The sequence below is a fragment of the Patagioenas fasciata genome, chromosome 4 (assembly GCF_037038585.1).
Source record: "Patagioenas fasciata isolate bPatFas1 chromosome 4, bPatFas1.hap1, whole genome shotgun sequence".
Classification (NCBI taxonomy): Eukaryota; Metazoa; Chordata; class Aves; order Columbiformes; family Columbidae; genus Patagioenas; species Patagioenas fasciata.
In genome coordinates this window covers 54,288,811-54,310,266 of record NC_092523.1, presented here as the reverse complement: position 1 = coordinate 54,310,266, position 21,456 = coordinate 54,288,811, and the positions used below count along the sequence as shown (strand labels likewise).

General features: G+C 41.9%; 1 protein-coding gene across 3 annotated transcripts in view; it reads left to right on the top strand.

Annotated features, from left to right (window-relative positions):
• ADAMTS3 (ADAM metallopeptidase with thrombospondin type 1 motif 3) overlaps positions 1-21,456 on the top strand; it is a 127,619-nt gene that overhangs the window by 57,845 nt on the left and 48,318 nt on the right. Inside the window, exons 1-2 of one of the 3 annotated variants that reach the window (XM_071807899.1) lie at positions 357-447; positions 2,428-2,505. The exons of 1 other annotated variant lie outside the window; for it this stretch is intronic. In XM_071807899.1, the coding sequence (XP_071664000.1) occupies positions 2,430-2,505 (76 nt within the window). In that variant the 5' untranslated portion in view covers positions 357-447; positions 2,428-2,429. Of the gene's footprint in view, positions 1-356; positions 448-2,427; positions 2,506-21,456 lie in introns of those variants that run through there. One more of the 3 variants, XM_065836366.2, reaches the window with a different exon arrangement.

Sequence of the window (21,456 nt, the reverse complement as noted above, 5' to 3'; positions counted from 1 at the left end):
GGCTTGTTCACCCACATACACACACACACACAGAGGTGTTCATAAATGCATTCACATGGTAGATCAGAAGACTATGAGAATTTACTCATTTGGAACCTGAAGTTTTTTTGTGTCAGCATTTAACAAATGTACCATACCATCCCACCCTCATCCATATTGATATTATTAGCTTATCTGGAGCTTATCAACAGTAAGAACGGAGAGGCTGGTACATTTGTGAACTCTGGGACTCAAATAAGTTGTGGCTCTTTCTCATGTCCAGGTAAAATGAGAGCAGGAGAAGTAAGATTTTGCTGAGTGACGTTTCTATGAGGAAAAAATGAAAACTACCTGCCCAGTGACAGAGAGTTCTGGTCTTCTAAACAGTATGGATGTTTTTGGCACAGTATCCTTGAGCCAAAAGCATCTGCCTCTTCATTTGCCTTCCTCTCCTTTTTCCTACATAAGGTAAGCTAATAGTTTCCCTGCACTGTTTTAAACTGCTGCAAAAGTAGAAGACAGGATTCTGGCTCTAACATCAGGGAAACTGAGGCAGCAACTGGCTTTTCAAAGTAGGGAAAGCTGGATTCTAGGAAAGAAAGACAGCTTCTTTACTGGGCAGGGTGTTCCCTTAGGAAGGCCTAAGACTTCAGTCATTTTGCTCTTAGCAAGTCTCCCCTGCTCTGTACTTGGTCTCCTTTTTCTCTTCACAAAAGAGAAAACAATCTGTTTTTCCTTTTTTCCTCAGAAGAGGAAAATTGAGAGAGGTTGTGGACTCTCCTTCTCTGGAGACATTCAAGACCTGCCCAGACACATTCCTGTGCAATATACTCTAGGTGTTACCTGCAGGTGGGTTGGACTAGATGATCTCCATAGGTCCCTTCCAACCCTAACTATTCTGTGGTTCTGTGAGTGGAGTTGGACAACAAGGGCCTCCCTGAAAGCATTTATTTACTTGGGACATAATAAGCTGTGCTCAGGGTCTTCTGTGAAGGCTCATTTGGGATAATTATAATATTTACAGCTTGAGTGGGATTTTCAAAAACACTGCAAATTATTACTCCACCTAGAAGCAGGTCAGCTGATATCCAAGGTGAGGAAAAGACTGCTCCACAGTCAGTGCCAGAGTTTAAAACCAAATCTAAACTTCCTGGGTACTAAGTGGGTACTTCGTCCTCCAAATTGCACTGCCTGTCTCACTAATGGCTACATTGAATTTCAAATGGTGTAACCGAGAGTCAACTTGGATAGTGTTTGGTTTTCAGTCCAGAAATAGAATGATCTTTTTGCTTGATTGTTTTATTGAAGCTTTTTGCTGTCTTGCTTGTTTAAACCCAAGACTTTATTTGTGCAGATCAGTATGTTTTGGTGGTACACTCCTTTCCCCTTTTTATGTGGTGTTAGAGAAGAATGGCTTTGTACATATTTTTGCCATAATCTTGGATGATATCATGGTACATGTACTGTTTGGAAATAGCTTGGGTATGGAGGTGTTTGTTGGTCTTGGAATGCTGACTTACAGTGCATTCATGGAAAAAAAGCGGGAACCAGAGTTCAGCAGCATTCAGTGACAGTTTATAGTTGGAGCTTTTTCTTTGTATTCATGCCAATGGAATTTTGAAAAATGGCTGAAATTCCATGTGGCAAGAAAGAGAAGCTGTGACTAACATTGTGATGCATTTTTAAAATTGATATTACCTGCTGTTATGCCACTTCTACACTTCTGCTCCATTGGTTGCTTGTGTTCCTCATAATTTTAAACAGCTTTTCTGCTAGCTTAGATTGTTACTCTAACATTAGTCACACTGCCATCTTCCATTAGGGATCTGGCCAGTGCAACCACAGTACCAAATCTGAATCCAGAGTAGGGATGAGCTAGCTTTTGTGTTAGTAATTGAATCCAAGCTGGACTCCACGTTTTTGGATGAGAGTTTTAAAATATATGAAGTCTTTCAAAAACAAAGAGCATAAATACCATACCGAGCTTTTCAGTTCATTGTCTGCCTTACTCATTCAAGGCAGGTATTTTTCAAGACCAAGTACTCCAACTTTTTAATGTAATGTTAAGTCAGAACAGAAAAGCTTGTTTCCTGTAACTTAGAATCTCAGTTCACTCTTAAGTCTAGCAGTACTCCTCTTCCCAAACAGAAGCTGCATTTATGTTGAATGTTTTGAGAGTCCTTTGCTTGTAGCTCTACAGATGTGCAAGAGTCTGGAAATGCAGTTGTTTTGCCATTCATCAGTATAATTTAGATTTTTAATTGAGGCTAAAAATTGGGTTAATGTGCACAGAAAAACTCCCAGAGGATAATATACCTCTGCTCAAATTAACAGGCTTTTCCTTCTGTGGGTCACTAAGTCCTTCTGAAAAAGTGGGGGACAGCACTTTTACATGTATTAGGAGAGAAACGGTTCTGCTTTTTTTTTCTTCTGTTTTGTCTCTGTTAGGGATGCTGCTGGACAGTTTCTGCTCCTGTTGGTGGAAGTGGTGGTGTAGATACATGTTACATGGAATAAAAAGTAAAGGTAGGATTCTTGCTTCTGCAGTGCTCTCTCTGCCTAACAAGGCGGAAGGGCAGCTTAGCACTTCAGGATCCAAAGCCTGCAACTGGAAGAGAAATTGAACTCAGATAATGGTGTGATGCTGTAAGTAGCAGTTTCAGACAGTGGAAACATTTCAGCAGGAGAAAGAGGATGTTATTGCTGCTGGGGGCATCTGGAGTAGAGCAGCTCTCCTAACTGCAGCAATGTCTCTGGGCTGAGTTAACTTAAGAAGAGGGTGAGCACCAAAGCACTTCAGAACACTTTTCATCCCTTTTTCTGAGCTGCTCTGCAGGGGACCACACCTCAGGGAAATGCTGCTGATTTGTGGTCAGTGATCATCTGTGACAGTGTAGCAGCTAAAGTCCTGAACCAGAATTCGGGGATGGAGGGCATTACTTTGCGCTGCAAATGCAGGAAGGGACTGCATCCCAGGCAGCTCAGAGCCTGGAAAGGCAACGTGGCACAGCCTTGTTAGCAGCTGGAGGGAAGAGGGAGTGGTAAGGGAGGGGGGAATGAAATAGTCAGCCCTCATATATTGATAAATGAGGACTTCACATTCAGGGCTGAGTTGAAAGAGGCTATGTTTGCAGTGCTGCTGAATGGGAGTGGAGTTGCAGAGTGAAATGACTGGTGGTGTGAGTCCAACATCTGCATTTCAAGCACTTACGTCAAACCAGCTATTGTGTCATTGCACAGACTTAAATTCCTGATGCTCAGGCTTCTTTTTGCTTATGCACAGCTCATCCCTGTGCCTGTGTATATGCTTCATTGTGTTTTCTCCTGTGAGCTAGTTTGTACTTCTTATCAGCAGTGAATTTCAGCTGCCAATGTATCCTGATCAATATATATGACAAGATCCCTCTACAAGTTCTTCAGCTATTTTTACATGCTACTTTTTTTTTTGCTAATTAAAAAACATATCAGGACTGTATCTGCTGTGTTGTTAATCATGTCCAATGACATAACTGTCACACAGACTATCAAGGTATTTGGCTGTGCAAAAAGAAATTATTCTCTGCACACCTTGTATTTTCTTCTAACACCCACTTCAGCTTTCCACAAACTGTACTCTTCTTTCAGCACCTTGGGATGTCTTTCTAGCTGCTCTTCGCACAGTATTCCTGTGCTCCTGCAACACAAATATTTCACTAAGCATTTTTTCTTTGTAATTTTGTTTAAAAGTCATTGAATTTACTGATTAACATTAGCTTAAGAGGTCCTTTTATGTATCTAAAACTGGAAAAGGGCAGACTGAAAACACAACAACAAATTTGACCATAAAATGCTGTCTAATCTGGACCTCTAGTTTGTGAAAGTCACAGATAATCCCCACAAGTTTTAACTTGGTATTATTTGAACATTTTAAGCATCTTCATTCAGTATAGGATTGATACCAGACTGTCTGATAAAGTGAAATCTGCTGTATACTTTGGTCTAGAGGTCACTTATGTACACTTCAAAACAATTCTTGTCATATTCTGTCCACCTTTCTCTGCCTTCTTCACCCTTGCATACTTCACAACAGATTACACAGTAGGGCTGTTCTCCCTCTAGCATTTTATCTGCCTTTTGAGGAGGACTGTCTCTTTTTGTCATATTTCTAGTCAGACTCATTGTATATTCAATGGAAAATTCTACCTAAAACTTCTCCCATCTCAAGGGTTTGGTTTGTGGGTTTTTTGTTGTTGTTATTGTTTTTTGTTTGGTTTTGGTTTTATTTGATTGTTTGTTTTTCTTTTTTATTACTATTTTCTCACCATCTCTGTTAGCTTTGCACCAGACTGGAGGGCTCATTAAAACACACTGTGCAGGAAATTGAGAGAGGCACAGGAATTGGACCCTTCTTGCCAAGAAGGGAAAGCTGGCAACTCTCCTTTACAGGGAAATGCCTTGGCTTTGAGGAGCAGCTTCATAGAGTGCGCTATCGAAGAGGCATACGAGGCACAAAACACTTCTTGAAATGCCATTCCACAAATAAATGGCATTTTGTATATTCACACTTTGTGGTGAGGTTCCATCAATAATGTTAAAATACTGTGTTCAAATTAATTTGAATATGAGGGTTGGAAAATTACAGTTTTACCTGAGCAGTCTTGAGATTAAGCTGCAAGTGTCAGGAGGGTGACAATCGGTTCTGGGCATAAAGAAGTGATGTCGGGCAGCACAGACAGAGCAAAAATGAACCTGTCTGAAAACAACACTTTCTTTAGTTACTACCTTTTCAAGCAAATGTAGATGGTACCATCTTTCAGGCCAGAAAGAGATGGAGATCAGAATGGGAGAATTTATGACCCGGTGCTATTTTGGATGTGATTGGGATGGGGAGAAGATGATGGGAATGATCAAAATATCCTGTGTGGAAACATTTTGAGTTATATTCATTACACGTCTGTACAAGGTGCAATTAAGGTTGGCTCACAAACAGTAATTTGGTTAGATGGAAAGTGAAAAAAAAAAAGTGCTTCTTTGTATAAGAGTCTGTATGAAGAAAGGAAAGTATCAAAGGGTGATGAACGCATAATGAAATAACTTCTGTTGCAGTTATTGAGGCCATGGTGTTTTTGGCCGTGCAAAAGACTTTTTTTCCCCTTCATGAAAGGAAACAGGAAAGCTAATGTGAGATTCTCTCCTGCTTGTAAACCAGTTTTGTGGTATGATTGTCAAAATTATAAAACTGGTAAGCTGCATATTTGCTTTTTTTTTTTTTTCCAATGAAAATAGTGTGGCATCAGTAGGTACATAATGTCAAACTGTATGATTTTTGTAAGTATATAACACTTGGGTCATGTTGTATATAATTATAGCCAGAGCTGTGACTAGGAGAGGTTCTGCTTTACAAGGAACTGTGAGATTTGAGAACTGGCTTTCGGTTCAGGACAGCTCCTTCCCCTTTTAGCCCTTCCAGTTTTAAAATTCTCTCTTACAGAAAATGTATGACTGGGAGACGAAGGAGGCTTTGACTGACTGTGATTTCGTGAAATCTACAGTAGTGTGCGTGTGTGACGTGGAATATTGATTTCTGATGAAGAATCACAATTTGTCAACCCTGAACAGCTATCTGGAATATATTTATAATCCCCCACCTTGTGTATTTTTTTTCCAAATGATACCTTACAATTGCCATTGAAAAACTTATCCCATCAATATTATTTCAGTCAGTTCTTGTGTATAAGTCAGTTAAATAAATTATTTCAGCTTGAAATAGGGTTGACAGCCAAATGAAACCATCCTCAAAACTTTTATACACCTTAATGTCTAAACATTGTAATCCAACGTATGTCTAAATGTAGCGTATATATATGTGTGTGTCTATATATATTTACTGGTGCTTTTAAAGAAAGCTGACTTTGGGTATATATGGTTCCCTTCTTACAGGGCAGTAATGATGTTCAGTGTTTACTAGAGGATGAGATGTTGACAGTTTGGATGTTGAAAGGGCATCATTCAGTATCTTGGGTAAACCATGCACGTTACCTTGACCCAAACAAAACAAGAGTCTTTGGGTTGAAGTCACCAGGCTTTCAATGAGATCCATGATCTTTAATGCTTGCCTAAATCAGAGTTTGCTGGGGACTTTCAGACAAAAATTGCCACACTCCAGATTAAACATCTGAGGAATCGCTTTTCAACTGCTGGGAAAGCTTTGCCAAGGCAGTCCTCAGTTGCCATCTGCTGGGGTACAGGCACAGAGTGAACAGCTTTGTGTCCCTCAGCAGCCTGTCATGCATGTAGACTTTTGTCTGAACCCTGCTCCTGGCGCTGCCTGGCAGTTGGTCGCCTGCAGCGGAGGAAGCCTGTCTTGCACTGGGGTCAGCACGGCTGCAGGTGCATGGGCTCAGCAAAAGGCCAGTCTCCAAAAACCAGCTGTTGGACTTTGTAATGTCAGAAGGTTGGAATCCCCTTAGTGACAACTGAACAATTAAGGACAATTATGCTTTCAGCTACATTAATGAGAAACTTGGTACTAGAACATTGAAGGGAAGTGCTGTTGTCAAACACATGCGTAATTCGTGACTCATTGCAAGGGTTCTCTTTGTTTTGGTAATATGGATTACATTAATATTTTCCTGCATTTCTTTCCAGTTTTACACACTCGGTTATTCCTTTTACGTGACTGAATAATGCAAATTCCTTTTTTCCATCTCCTTTAAATGTTTATCTCTGCATGAGCCATCGAACAGCTGAGTCTGCCCATGATGTTTGCTTTCTTGGCTTTAGTCTGCAGTGGTGACCAGGTGAGGAGAGGGTGCTTGGAGTCATGCAGCAGGTGCTGATCCCTGAAACCTCCTCTGGAAAAAAAGTACTCTCTGGGGTGGGGTTACAATTGGTGAAGCAGTGGCATGTTGAGCTTCGGGAGGTGAAGTTCAATCCTGAGCCTAATTAACAGGTTTTATCTGTAAGAGTAATGCTCCAACACTTTCACTTTTGTCAGAGAGGAGAGCTCCTTGGTTGAGTACTTCACTATATATTGCTCTTAGAATGAACGTTTTTCATGCATGGTGACTTGAGTGTAGCATTTGAAAGCACCGTTGGAAATGTTCAACGGTTTACACTAAGGTAACACTCATCAGTAGTCAAGTTCCATTTTAAAATTTGAACTCAGGAAGGCATTAGCCACATCACAGTGCTTGCTTATGCTACCCTTGTCCACATTGGCATGCTTTACGAGAACATCTTTTTCAGTGTTTAGGTTCAGTATTTTCTTCTTTTGGCTCTGTCAAGGAGGCACCCTGAGGTTAGTTTAAGGGACAACAGGGTCCAAACCAGCTTTGATTAAACTGGTGAGAAACAGGGTTTTAGCACTCCAAAAGTGACTTAAATACAGATTCGGATATCAGTTGAGGAAAACTATTAAGGGGCAGCAACTAATACAACAGGAGGTCCACCGTGTGCATGCACATGGCTTCACCAAAACAATGCCGGAACCGTCTCTGAGTTCGGGAAGAACACACACTTTCCTGAACACGGTGTGGGATTATTTTAAAGGGATACACGTACTCGTAGTGAGTACGGAAAGTGTACATTCGCAATTCTGCGAGGGTAAATTTATAATACACTCACAATCCTGTGAGGGTTAATACACGTGCAAATGTGCACGGAATATTACATGTGGAAGCACGGGAGGAAAATACACTCGCGATTGTGCAAGGAAATAATTTATACATGTGCTCATATTGAGCACAGAAAGTTACACGTGCAAATGTGCACGGAAAGTACACATGCTTGTGTTAAGCATGGAAAGCACGTGTGCAAATGTGCACAGAAAGTTACATGTGCTTATGTGGAAGCACGGGAGGAAAATACACCCGCGATTAGGCGGGGATTAATTTTACATGTGCTCATATTGAACACGGAAAGTTACACGTGCATATGTGTACGGAAAGTATAAATACACTCGCAATCCTGTGAGAAGTTTTACTCACACACGTGGCGGCAAGGCAAGCGAAGTCTCCATCCCAGGGAGGGGGGCTCTCAGTGGCAGCATATCGCTCGTGCTCCGAGAGACCGGCGACAATGGGCAGAGTCTCGACGAGAGTCCCATTTTTTATAGGCTGATCGGACCTGACTGTGGGCATTCCAGAAGCTTCTCTGCACCCCACACTGGCTGTGGGGTGCCCCTGAAGCCTCCAAACATCCCCCACACTGGTCACAGGTGCCCAGCAGCTCACTGGCGCCTCGGCCCGCCCTTCTCCTAACGGCCCTGGCCAGCGTGCTCTGGGACCAAATAAAAGAAGCTGTTAGCCTCAAGTAGCAGAGAGAGAGGGAGATGTGCCTACCCCTTCCATACTGAAGGGGGGAGTGGGAGAGAGGGGGGGTTTGCATCCTGCCACAGGCTCCCCCAGTTCAGCTGAAAAATTTACTTTCATATTTTCCTTAAGAGTAAATATTTTGAAGAGACATTTCCTTCAGAACTGAGGCTGAATCCTTTTCATTAAATTCACTAACACAAAAAATAAGTCTAAATCTCAAGTGTGATGAAAGAGAAAAATCTTGGTTGAGCAAAGCGATTTTTCCTAAGCTAAACTGGGATATGATCGCTCCAACAGCTGCTGAATAGCTATTGTAGGCTGTCCTTGAGAATATCACATAATTTACCTCAGTGTGATGCTCACTTCTCTAAGTACCATTCTATTGAATGCCAGCATTAAATATCTCTTCTGAAACAAAATCTAGACTTTAATACTACACGGAGATGCTCATTTATTGTGACCAATGCCTTACATACGTGACTTAAGCTACCAAAGCTATTGCTTTACAGACACATAAGCCTCCCTGGTCAACAGGAAGACAAGTGCCATGTCTGTGCAACAATGTCAATAACAGCTGACACCTGGAAATATTAAGAAATAAACAACAAACCCAGCCCTGTGTCTGTTGTAAGCACATCAGAGTGACTGAAGATGTTGAAGAATAAGTTTGGCTTTAATACCTGTAAAGAGGTTCATTCAGTTTAGAAGGGAAACAGGCCCAGCTATTGCTTCTGTTATACCTCTTCTGTGGACAGACATGAGCATATGAGAGGTAGAAAGAAAGTGTTTCAGTCCTGATAAATTCAGACATCTTTAATTTCTTCATGTGCAAAGGTTCTGGCTTTGGCATTTTGACAGCACTTATCTCTTTCCTCCTCCAGTTCTTATTTGTAGTTTTAGACTTCGGGTGTTTTATTGCATCAGGCTGAATGTCTGCCCTGGCCAGCGTCCTTCAGCTGTATCACCCAGACTTCAGAACTCCATCTGTACAGTTAGCGATGCACCAGAGGAGGGCTGCCAAGGCAGCAGAGAGTATCGAACTTTCAGCAGTATGGTCATTAACATGAGTTTGTGGTGTTAGTGGTCTGTTCGCACTTTTGGAGGTTCAACAAGACCCACAGCAGTGTGAGTCAGTGAGAAGTGTATTTTTGTCTGTTCCCTTTTACAGAAAAATACCAAAAGTACCTTTTTTGGATTTTCCAGTGTGTTGCGATCAAAATGTTCTGGTACTTCAGCATGTTTAAAGTAGCAGGTTACAGTGCCCCACCTTTTCACAACTGACATTTTTTCCTTGGGGTTTTTATTATGTGTTTTCACTGTTGGTAATTACATTAATAGAAAATCTCAGCTGCATCAGCTTCAGCTTTTCGTAGCTCTGCTCTCCAGCTGGATGGCAATTTTGGCTCAGAGATTGTTAGTAATGCATAGCCCTTCAGCTGAATTGTTTTAGTGAGGGAACCATTCCTTCTGCTTCTCCATAGGCAACAGAATACAAAAGCTGCCCTGGAAAAGGGCAAAGACCTTTTCCTGAGCTGATGAGTGAGCTTCTCTGTTGCAGGGATCAGACTGACAGGCCTCCACGACTGGGATTTTATGTCATTAGTGGAGCTGGACCACAGCACAAATTTAAAGATACTTATTTTTGGGTGAACCATTAAATTGCATGTTGTTTCCTTATAGAAGTCCTGCCTTGGCAGTTACCACACTCCACACCTTTCATCAACAAGAGGTATAGAGAGTCATTTGTCTACTTACTGCTGTTCTGCTTTGAGCAAGGACACACCTCGCCACCCGAAATGATTCCATATCAAATGGAGCTGTGTTCTGTCTTGCTGTTCTGTCTGGACAGCATAGTAGGCTTTGCAGACTTCTAGAGGCTTAAGGCAGATAAATCAATTATTAGAGTGTAATTGTTGCTGACAGTAGACAGTGAGTTGCTCAGTAAAGATAATGACTGTGGCTGGGAGTACAGATGAGCACAGGCCATACCATGCTCCTGTTACACCTTTGCTGTGGCAGTAATAGGTTCCACATGTTTAGAAACAAACTCATAGCATTTAAATCTAAGCAGCTGTATATAAACACTTCTCTCCCTTCATCTAAGTGAAATGAGCAACCAAAGGAATAGTTAGGTGTCCAACAAAACACAAGATGGAAGAGCCACTCTGATGAGAGAAAATGATAACTAAGGAAAAATGGTGGAAAAAGTCCATTCCAAGAAGAATCTTGTTAAGCTTTTATGATTAAGAAATGGTTCCTTTGGTGATTTTTATTCTTCCCCTTTTTCCTATGCCACCTGCACTTTATCTGCTTATAAATACAGTTTCTTAGGTTTATTTATTATGTTTTCCTGGTAGGAAAATTTTCTCTTGTTGCTGGCTTCCTTCACATCAGAGGTTTAGAGCTTCCGCTGCCAGTATGTACTTGGAGACCACTGGGAGGTCTAAAGTAGCAGTTGCAGTCAGCCCTGATATGGCTACTCTTGGTCTTTTCGTGGATGTGTTGTCAGGTGAGCTTAGTAAGTTTACAAGAAAGCACATTTTGACTTACACGTGTAGAATTTAACAATAAATAGCCAGCTGTCCCTGCTTCAAGGAGATAGCAATCAGTTCAGAAAGACCTCTTATGTCCCCGAATCTGTCCAGATTGCGGAGGGAAACTGTAAACTGCCTTTATACACGGTAACTGTGACCATCCTTGACAATTGCGTTCCTTACAACAAATTCACTAGCAAAGCTAAAAACTGAGAAATACTCATTTGACTGGATCTGAGGAACTCTTTTCATTAGGGAGATGGTAGCTAAAAACCTGGATGCAAAGATGTTTGTAAGCAAAGGGTAGCCAGCAAGCAAGATATCAGCTAATTGCTGACAGTGTTGAATACTGCATCTTAGAAACTGATTTACCTGTTCTGTTATAGAAGAATGCCAGGTGGTAAACCGGACTTCTCTAATGAGAAGCGTGTTTTAAAAAGGTCATTTGTGGCACACATCTGTCCAGGAATGGGAAAGCACACAATGTGGTCACTTTTACATGTTAGATGACCCCAGGGATATTTCTGGAGCTAGAGAATACAAGATTTTGACAGAAGTTCTGTGGTGTTAAATGTGTTTAAATAAGCAGGGACTGGTAAAGTGTGACTGGATTTCTTTCTTTGTGGTATATTTTTTGCTACAGTTATCCATGGTTTTGCTGATAGTTTGTGGAGACTGATACTCTACTGTCCACCTCCCCCAACAGTGTGTTTTGACTTTTGAGTGTTTTGTTGTTGTTGTTGTGTGTGTTTGTTTGGGTGTTGGTGGTTGTGTTGGTGTTGTTTTTTCGCTTGTTTAATGTTGGCTTGAATCCGATTATGTGGTGCTATTTTTCTCCCTCCAGGAACATATAGATTTCTAGGCTGGCTTACGCTATCAAAGTTTGAGATGAGGAAATAATCTTCCTCTAAGGCACATGATAGTTATGACTTTTAGTCCTAGCTGGAGCCCAGTGGTGAAGGCACATGATGTTTCCTGGGGACTACTTTGAATTAAGCGTCTATCTCATGGTTGCCTGAGACTACAGAGAGCTGACTGTAGTGCTCCTGTCAGTCCTCTTTCCCAAATAGGAAGCTTTGCTTTTTCTGTGCTTTCAAACAACTGACAAAAGCTAGCTCAGATGCCTCGGAGTAAGGAATCCAAACAATGACTGAAATAATTTAAAAATCTTATTATAACAACTTCATTAATGAGCACTGGGGGGCTACATCTCCGCTAAAGCAAGTTCCTCGAACATTGGAAATTCTTAATAGTAGTCTGCTGCTGAAAATACCTGTTTAAAGAGTTTAGACCCTGGAACTCTTCTGAAGCCTTTATGGATCTCGGGAAAGCTGCCCAAAAATGCAGACAGCTGAAGCCATCCAGCATTTCTTCTTCTACCAAGTTCTGAGTTAGTGAATAAATTATGAATGTGACCAATGTTTTTTAGTATGTGGTGGACTTCAAAGGCTATACCAATTTCTGAATTGCCCTGTCCTTTTATAATGCATTACTCAATTTATGGATTCAAGGATTCTTTAAGTCTGTTCTTCTGTGAAATGATTTTCAAATGATTTTCAGATTGATTTAATGATACATGAAGCCACGCATACTTTTAGGTTGTTAATGCTGAGATCTTTGTTCTTGGGAGAGCGTGTGACTTGGAAAGTCATGGACTCTCTGCTCTTCCTAGCTGGAAACTTTGGAAGTAAAGGGCTGGCTAGTCTGAACTGTAAAAACTAAGAAAGTCCTCACATACCCATATGTGTTTAGTTCCAGCAGACCAGGTTATCAAGGTGTGCATTTCAGCAGTGGGCCAGTCTGTAAATTATTGCTGACTTAGTTCTTTTCAGCTGCAAACTGAATACCAGAGCCTCTAAAGGTGTTTCTTCCATGCTTTTAGATATTGTTACAGCTGATGACTTTGCAAAATGTGACTTTTTTTCCTTGTTATTTTTCATCTTTTATTACAATTTTGCTTAAAGCTCTCACTTCGTGACTGATTTTAGTATTATGTATAAATGCACTGTTCAGGTCCTGGACTTGTTTGGATTGTACAGGTACATGAAGCCGTGTTGTTTGTCTGCGTATATGACATGAACTGTCATACTAATACAGTGATATTTAGTTGAAGAACTTAGTGTTAAGTAAAAAATGAATGGGTTTGGTAGCTTTATGCATATCTAATACGTGACCTGCAAACTTCTGCAGTATGTTCTGTATTTGCATGTAAGTATAAGATATCAGTCAGGTCTCTTAAAGAGCCTGACTGAAATACTCGAGTCTTCTTCATCTATACAAAAAAATTATGGCACTTAGCTGATGGAACGATCTCCTGGTATTAAAGGGCAAAACCTTCAATTTATTTGTGACCAGAGGCATAAATCCAACTCTACTAATCTGGAGAAAGAAAAAGAAAAATGTGTATTCATCACTTAGAGATTTATTTTCAGTATACCAATTAATGGTAAGAAGTCCCAGGCTGTGCAAAGATCACTTTTGTCTGTGGCCGCCTCTTGCCCATCTTCGGTTTCAACTATTGTTCTGGGGTCATTTGTGCAAGTCACATCTGTCAGCTCTCAGCTCTGCTAGGTAATCCCAGCAGCCTGTCTGACACAGTCCAGTATGCACTGGATGTGTAGCCAAGGCCATGCTTTGGCGGTAATGTACACTGAGAAGATCCGCATACACGTATATTCATTACCTCATTCTCTGATGAAGCAAACAAAAATGAAGTGTTTCCTCTCCTAGGGGTAGTTGTTGTGGGATTTGTTAATGAATACATTCTTTAGTCCAAGCTTCCTCTTTTGAAAGCAGCAGTTTGTTCCTGAGCTGTTAAACAGGGGAGTGACTTGTCTGGAATGTGGCTGGAAGGATCCTGCTTTCACTTCAGGAAGATGGGCAAGCCTTTCTCTGTAAACAGACTGTTAGTAGCTGCTGAGTTTCTGTGCCCAGGCACTGTAGTCATACTTCTCTTTGATGTTATTGTTGTGGGTAAGCAGAACACACTTCCTGTGTAGATCCAAAGCAATTACAGTGTATCATTAGTCTAATTAATGTTTTAACAGCCTGACCAAAATACAGCAGTTATTTCTAGTGTAGTGACAGTGCTGCTAACACACCTAATTAATATTATCTAATTATTTACGAAATGCAGCTACAACTGGTATGCAGCAACTTGCAAATCTCTGCCCCTTTCTTTATGGTTTCGTTCCCCCTTGCTATGTGTTGTTGTAGTGGGTTGTTGCTGGCCCAAGTTCCTCACTTGGAGGCTTCTGCTCCTGACGGTGGATTCATTTCCTCATTAGTCTTGGGTCCGCTCTGTGTTATCGATATAGGTTGTCATGCTGTCTCCTTCTAACTCTTCTTTCTTACAAGTCCACAGCTAGAATATTGTGATCACTTGGTTTTGTTAGCTTTCTTTTTTTTTTTTTCCTGTATTATAGCATAACTCCTCATGGTAATACTGCACAAAGGGAAGCTACAGCTAAAACAAGGGACATGTTAATCATCGGACATGTTAATCATCCAGCTATTGGTTAATGTGACTGTTACAGCCAGACAAGCCAGGCAGTAGTTATCTGCCCAGGGGCAATGCATGGTTACAGCTAAAACCAAGCTAAAAATAAGGTCAAGAGCAGATGGGCCCAGGGCAAGGCCGGACAAGTCCTGGGGCCCGTTTTCAGCTATAGCAGAGCTGTGATCTGGCATTTGTGGTGGCAAGGCCAGGTGCTAATGTATTCCTTAGGCCATGGGACTGTTCAGAAAGTGGGCTGTGAATTGTTACCCTCTATTACTTTCCCTCTTTGCTACATTAGTGGATATGAAAAATGTCCTTACTGTGTTCTTAAGCTTCTGATAGTCAAAGTATAAGCCAGTAGTCCTTGAGCAAAGAGGGGCAGCATGTTCAAAACTTTCTCAGTTTAATCCTGAGACTTAGTCATCATCTTTTTGAGAGTCATTTACTAAGCCTGAGGGATCTGAGATGATAAATCTCACTGCACCTGTGACACTTTCTGTAAGTCTGTCTGGGAACCTGACAAGTGCCTTGTATGAGTCTTTGCAGTATTTCTTACAGCACAGTGGTGACAGCTGTTTTTACTTAGAGCTATAAAATGTATTGAAGGAGCTTCCAGCATGTGTAAATACCAAACTAGTTCATACGGTGTCAGAACTATGGAAGGAAGATCTTTTGAGAAATTATGTCATAGGCATTCTTTGGCGTAGATCTGGTCCATGCTGCGGGCTTCATTCTTTTCTAAAAACAACTCTGGTCTTGAAAGTTGGCATGCCTCAGTCGTATGCCTCCTGCTTGCTTTACATGAACCAGACTCATTCTGGCTCTGGAAGTTAAAGGCTATAGATTTATTCAGTAACTGTGATATCCAGTTATTTACAATAGTGCTGTGCCTGCTAACACCCCTCACCCAAGTATGTTTTCTAGCTTCTTACCTTAGCACAAGTGTATGATTGTATGTGCTTGAACTTCACAGTGACATTTCCACTCCCAGGGACATATCTCGCATGCTTTCTAAGACCTAGAGCATGACAAGTTTAGAGACAAATCTAAAATTACTTCCGCTGTGAATCAACGGAATGCAGAACTGTTGCAATGGGAACTAATTATACTGTTAGTGTGTCAAGTATAAGATTCCCTCTAGCAAGGTCATACTTTCCAGCATTGAGAACTGGCTGATGTTGCTCTTTTGCTTTTTCTATTACCAGTTTCTGGTCATAGGATGTAAAAAGAATAGTTAAAAGTTGGTCCAAATTCAGAGACATTTAATTATAGCTTCCTTAATCCTATTTAAGTTCTGGATTTGTTTTGTATATGTTTGCTGCCAGGTAAGGATAACCTACATTTCTAGAAAACCCTCATGCCAGGTAGGGAAGCGATGACAAGAAAATTATCTGTTAAAGTCCTAGCGTTTTCCTTTGGAAAAGTATATCTCAATCAGGTCTAACCCTGCTCAAATATATACAGAATTATGCCTTTAGTTGTCCTGTGTGACTTCCTAAGTGTGCTACTGGCATCAGTCCATCATGTAAATGAGTGCTAAGAAATGTTTTTGCTTGATGATGCATGGAAGTGAAGAGTACTTCCCGTTATGTCAGAGCAAAGCTGGCTCCGCAGAGCCAACAAGGAATAGAATGCAGGAAATCTTCCATCCTTCTGAAAATTATTCTGCAGCTGGAATTGATAAGGTACCAGAGAAGCAAATATTTTATGAAAGCAGTCAGCACTACAAAATATTTTCTCTTTTAAGACTAAAAACGAAGATAATGTTTGTGTTTGTGACCCATCAAGCTCATGCATTTAATGAATAATCAGGCAACCCGAAGATTCAGACATTTGCTTTACTCCTTGTTTGTACATAATTCTACCAGCCATTGTCACTCTTAAGAGTCCCACTGAAGAAAACATAAACAGAGCTAATGCTCTAAGCTGTAATTCACTTAATCATCTCAGAGAGGTGAAAGATATCCAGACTGCATATGAAGTCAAAAGAATTTTTTCTTCTCTCTTAATTCCTCTAGTGTGGCTAAGCTACTGTGGAGTTGTGGCTACTATTTTTATTTCACAGAATATTTCATCAGGCCAGTATCAGCATTACCTTGCAAATGCAGGCAGTCGTGCTGTAGGCTGGGAGGTGCTTCTTCCGTTTCAATGGTGTTTCTTCCCAGGCTTCCCCTATACTCTCTTGGCTGCATTATCACAGCTTTAACAAGAAGTCACTCTTCAGATGACTGTCTCTGGTCACATTTGCTGCTTCCTCCTTAGCCCATCTGTTACACCAGACAAGCACCCTCTAAATAATCAGTACCAGCTTGGAACAACTGATAACAGCTGATGAAGAACAGGAACATTGAGGGAAGGCGGGAGCATATTTCTCCAAAAATCTTCATTCCTTCTTTGATGTCATATCCCTGGTCTTCAAGGGAGACTTTCAAAAAAAAAAAAAAAAGCCTGGAAAATAGACGTTCATAATCTTACAAGGTAAAAAACTCAAGCACTCAATGCAATAGTGGTTCAATGGTACATATTTAACACATACCACCACCCCCCCAAATCCTCAGTGTCCTAAAAGTTCTAAAATTGCCCTTCACTCCATTTCCCATAGGAAATGCTCTGGCATCTCTGTCCTCTGCTGATGCCTCCTCTGATCCACAGATAGCCATTCCATTTCTGGTCATATAACCTAAATGGTGTCTAGTCAAACTCAGAACAGTTGTTTTCAGCGTGTACTTCTCTTAAAGGTTTGTTGTTTCTGTGTCAAAAGGGCAGCTTGTGTGCTTGCAAGGCTGTTGGTATTTCCAGTTCTGCTAGTTGGCTTTACAGGATGTGACATCTCCCAATAAACCTTGCCTTGCCACCTCCTTAGACTTTCACAGGCACAACAGCACTTCTATCTGCACAGCAGAAGAAACACCTCATGTGTGTTCATGTCTTTAATTTTGCTTTTCCGAGCCTTTGTTTCTTGGCATCTCTTGGGCAACTTAATTCATGTTGAGTTTTTCTTTCTAATGCTTTCTTCAATTAGTATTTCAAACGTTGTGTTATTTAGTCTGTAAAGTGACAGCACGTTTCTTTCTGGTTTCAGTATTTTCAGACTACTTATATGTTTGTGCTGTGTGACAAGCTTCTTATTTTGGCCTTTCTGCAGCCCTTATGGCTGCTCTCAGGTGAAGATTATTTTCTGTAAACATATTTACACTACCCTTTGGCTAAGTTAGGTTTTTGCATGCAAATAAGTTCATATTCTTTTTAAGACAGTTGTATTTTTTTTAAACTTCAGATTGAAATACATTATCTATTTAACCTAAAACTGGTTATAAACTACATTGCATGTTCAAGTGATGGAAGCACTTCCTTCTCTCTGAAATTCTGTGTTTTTGTTACTGTTATAGTGTAGGTTTGGCTCGGTGAGGATTTGACCTGTCTTCCCCGCTCCATTATGGACAGCAGCCATGTAATTCCTTTCAGAGTGTTCTGACGGCTCCTGGTCTGCACCAGTGAGAAACTTCATCCACAACAGTTCACTTAGATATAACCCAAGGGAAAAAAAATGGGAACAAATGCACAACAGACACTATGCCCAGTGTCATTTGCTTCAGTAGGAGCTGTATGGTTTTCCCTGTTTTTTTTTTATTTCAATTCTGAATTTAATGTTATTTCAGCCAAGAAGCCTGGAGGAATTACACATTTAAAGACCCAGAGCTGTATTTACCATGGGACATCTGTCTCTTTTCCACCCGCGTTTGAAACATGGTGCTGAGAGGACCTCTGTAAAGTAGGAGAGACTGAGATCTCACCCATACTCTTCCTTAGCTGTGAGGATCCCTAGCAATTGCTAGCACTTCATGTTAATTCCAGTAGGGCTTTCCAGAGCAAGCTGAATACTTAGGTCACATTGTGAATCGCTTTGGATGCTTTTGAAAACCTGCCAGAACAGTGTGGTTCAGAGCTGGCTGACTGGGATACCAGTTTCCCATTGATTTTGTTAGGTAGCAGAGAGAGCAGCATAACTGGCAGTCACACCCAGGTAACTTCCTGATATCTTGGTTTTCTGCTACATCTTCCAGGCTTCTGCCAACAAACATACTGTAGTCTTTGAAGAAGAACAGAAATGGCTTGTGGTTTGTTCTGGATTTTTAGTTCGGTTTTTATTAATGTTCATGTGATCATTATGCCTTCCTTGAGGGAAATGTTCAATCTGATTCTCTCCTCTGTGTAATTGCACTATGTTGCTGCAGAAAAAGAACTGGCTTTGTTTGTGTTACCAAAATTTCATAGATAATATTTATTTATTGTGAAATATCCCAGAGAGACACCCTGTAGGGTATGCACAGGGTTCTGGAAGCACTTAATGGAGCTCTTTACATGCGGTAAAGTATGTTTGACCAACTTGATAGTGTTCTATGATGGCATGACTGGCTGGGGAGATGAAGGAAGAGCAGTGAACGTTTTCTACCTTGACTTCAGCAAGGCTTTTGACACAGTCTCTCACAACTTTCTCATAGGCAAGTTCAGGAAGTGTGAGCTGTATGAATGCATGGTGAGACTGATCATGAACTGGCTGGATGGGAGAGCTCGGAGGGCTGTGATCAATGCTGCTGAGTCTGTTTGGAAGCCTGTAGTTAGTGGGGTTCCCCGGGGGTCAGTGTTAGGTCCAGTCCTGTTCAGCCTGTTCATCAATGACCTGGATGAAGAGACTGCACTCTCAGCAAGTTTGCTGATACCAAACTGGGAGGAAGGACTGACACACCAGAAGGCTATGCTGCCATTAAGCAAGACCTGGACAGGCTGGAGGACTGGGCATGGAAGAACCTCATGAAGTTTAACAAGGGCAAGTGTAGGGTTCTACACCTGGGGAGGAATAACCCCAGGCACCAGTACAGGTTAGGTGTGGACCTGCTGGAAAGCAGTTCTGGAGAGGACTTGCGAGTTCTGGTTGACAACAGGTTGACTATTAGTCAACAATGTGCCCTTATGGTGGAAAAGGCCAGTAGTATCCTGGGATGCATTAAGAAGAGTGTGACCAGTCGAAGGAGGTTGTCTTCCCCCTGACTCTGCCCTGGTGAGCCCACATCTGGAGTACTGTGTCCAGTTCTGGGCTCACGAGTTTAAGAAGGACAAGGAGTTACTGGAGGGAGTCCAGCAGTGGACTATGAAGATGATTAGGGGCCTAGAACACCTTTCTTAGGAGGAGAGACTGAGAACACTGGGTCTGTTCAGCCTGGAGAAGAGAAGGTTGAGAGGGGATCTCATCAATGTTTATAAATATCTGAAGAGTGGGTGTCAAGATGGAACCAGACTCCTTTCAGTGGTGCCCAATGATAGGATGATGGGTAACGGGCACAGACTGAAGCATAGGAGGTTCCATCTGAATATGGGGAAAACTTCTTTACTTTGAGGGTGACTGAGCACCGGAACAGGCTGCCTAGGGAGGCTGTGGAGTCTCCTTCTTTGGAGACATTCAAGACCTTCCTGGACACATTCCTGTGCAGTCTACTTTAGATGTACCTACTTAGGCAGGTGGCTTGGACTAGATGATCTCCAGAGGTCCCTTCCAGCCCTAACCATTCTGTGATTGTGTGATATAGAAAAGCCATGTATTTTATAGTCAACTTGCTTGGTTACAGTTGCTTCAGATACAAACTCTGCCTTTCACTCAGCCCCCAAAACCAAACAAGCAGAAGTTTTGGCAACAGTTAAGCAAAGAGTAACAACAAACTTGCATAGACATTCCATCAAAAACAATAAAGAAATTAAGGAACTGAATCTCAAGAGTAAAGATTGCAAGTCTCAGTATAGGTGTTTTATGTGGGAAGGGGAGATCTTTTTAAAATGATGTCTCTGTCTACACTGCCAGATGCTGTCCTGAGGAGCCCCATACCCCTGAGGCCCCAGAGGAAGTCAGAACAATGGAGGAGTTTGCCTCGGTTGATGAGGACTGGGTTAGGGACCAATTAAGCAATCTGGAAATCCATAAATCCATGGGTCCAGACGGGATGCACCTGGGGGTCCTGAGGGAGCTGACTGAAGTCATTGCTAGGCCACTCTCCATCATCTTTGCGAAGTCATGGGAAATGGCAGAGGTGCCTGAGGACTGGAGGAAAGCAAATGTCACTCCAGTCTTCAAAAAGGGCAGGAAGGAGGACCCGGGTAACTATAGACCAGGCAGCCTCACCTCCATCCCTGGAAAGGTGATGGGACAACTTATCCTTGGCGCCATCTCAAGGCATATCAAGGATAAGAGGGTCATTAGGGGCAATCAACATGACTTCACCAAGGGGAAGTCATGCTTAACCAACCTCATAGACTTCTATGAGGACATAACCAGGTGAATAGATGATGGTAAAGCAGTGGATGTGGTCTATCTTGATTTCAGTAAAGCATTTGACACAGTCTCCCACAGCATCCTTGCAGCTAAACTGAGGAAGTGTGGACTGGACGATCTGGTAGTGAGGTGAACTGTAAACAGCTGAAGAAGCCAGAGAGCTGTGGTCAATGGGGCAGAGTCTAGTTGGAGGGCTGTATCCAGTGGAGTGCCTCAGGGGTTGGTACTGGGACCAATGCTATTAAATACATTCATCGACAACTTGGATGAGGGAATAGAATGCACTGTCAGCAAGTTTGCTGATGACACCAAACTGGGAGGAGTGGCTGACACACCAGAAGGCTGTGCTGCCATCCAGCGAGACCTGGACAGGCTGGAGAGTTGGGCAGGGAAAAATTTAATGAAATAGAACCGGGGCACATATAGAGTCTTGCATCTGAGCAATAACAACTCCAGGTACCAGTATAAGTTGGGGAACGAGCTGTTGGAGAGCAGTATAGGGGAAAGTAGGACCTGGGGGTCTTGGTGAACAGCAGGATGACCATGAGCCAGCACTGTGCCCTTGTGACCGATAAAGCCAATGGTGCCCTGGGGTGTATTAGAAGGGGGGTGGTTAGTAGGTCCAGAGAGGTTCTCCTCCCTCTCTACTCTGCCCTGGTGAGACCACATCTGGAATATTGTGTCCAGTTCTGGGCCCCGCAGTTCAGGAAGGACAGGGAACTGCTTGAGAGAGTCCAGCACAGAGACACAAAGATGATTAAGCAAGTGGAGCATCTCCCTTATGAGGAAAGGCTGAAGGAGCTGGATCTCTTTAGCTTGGAGAAGGGG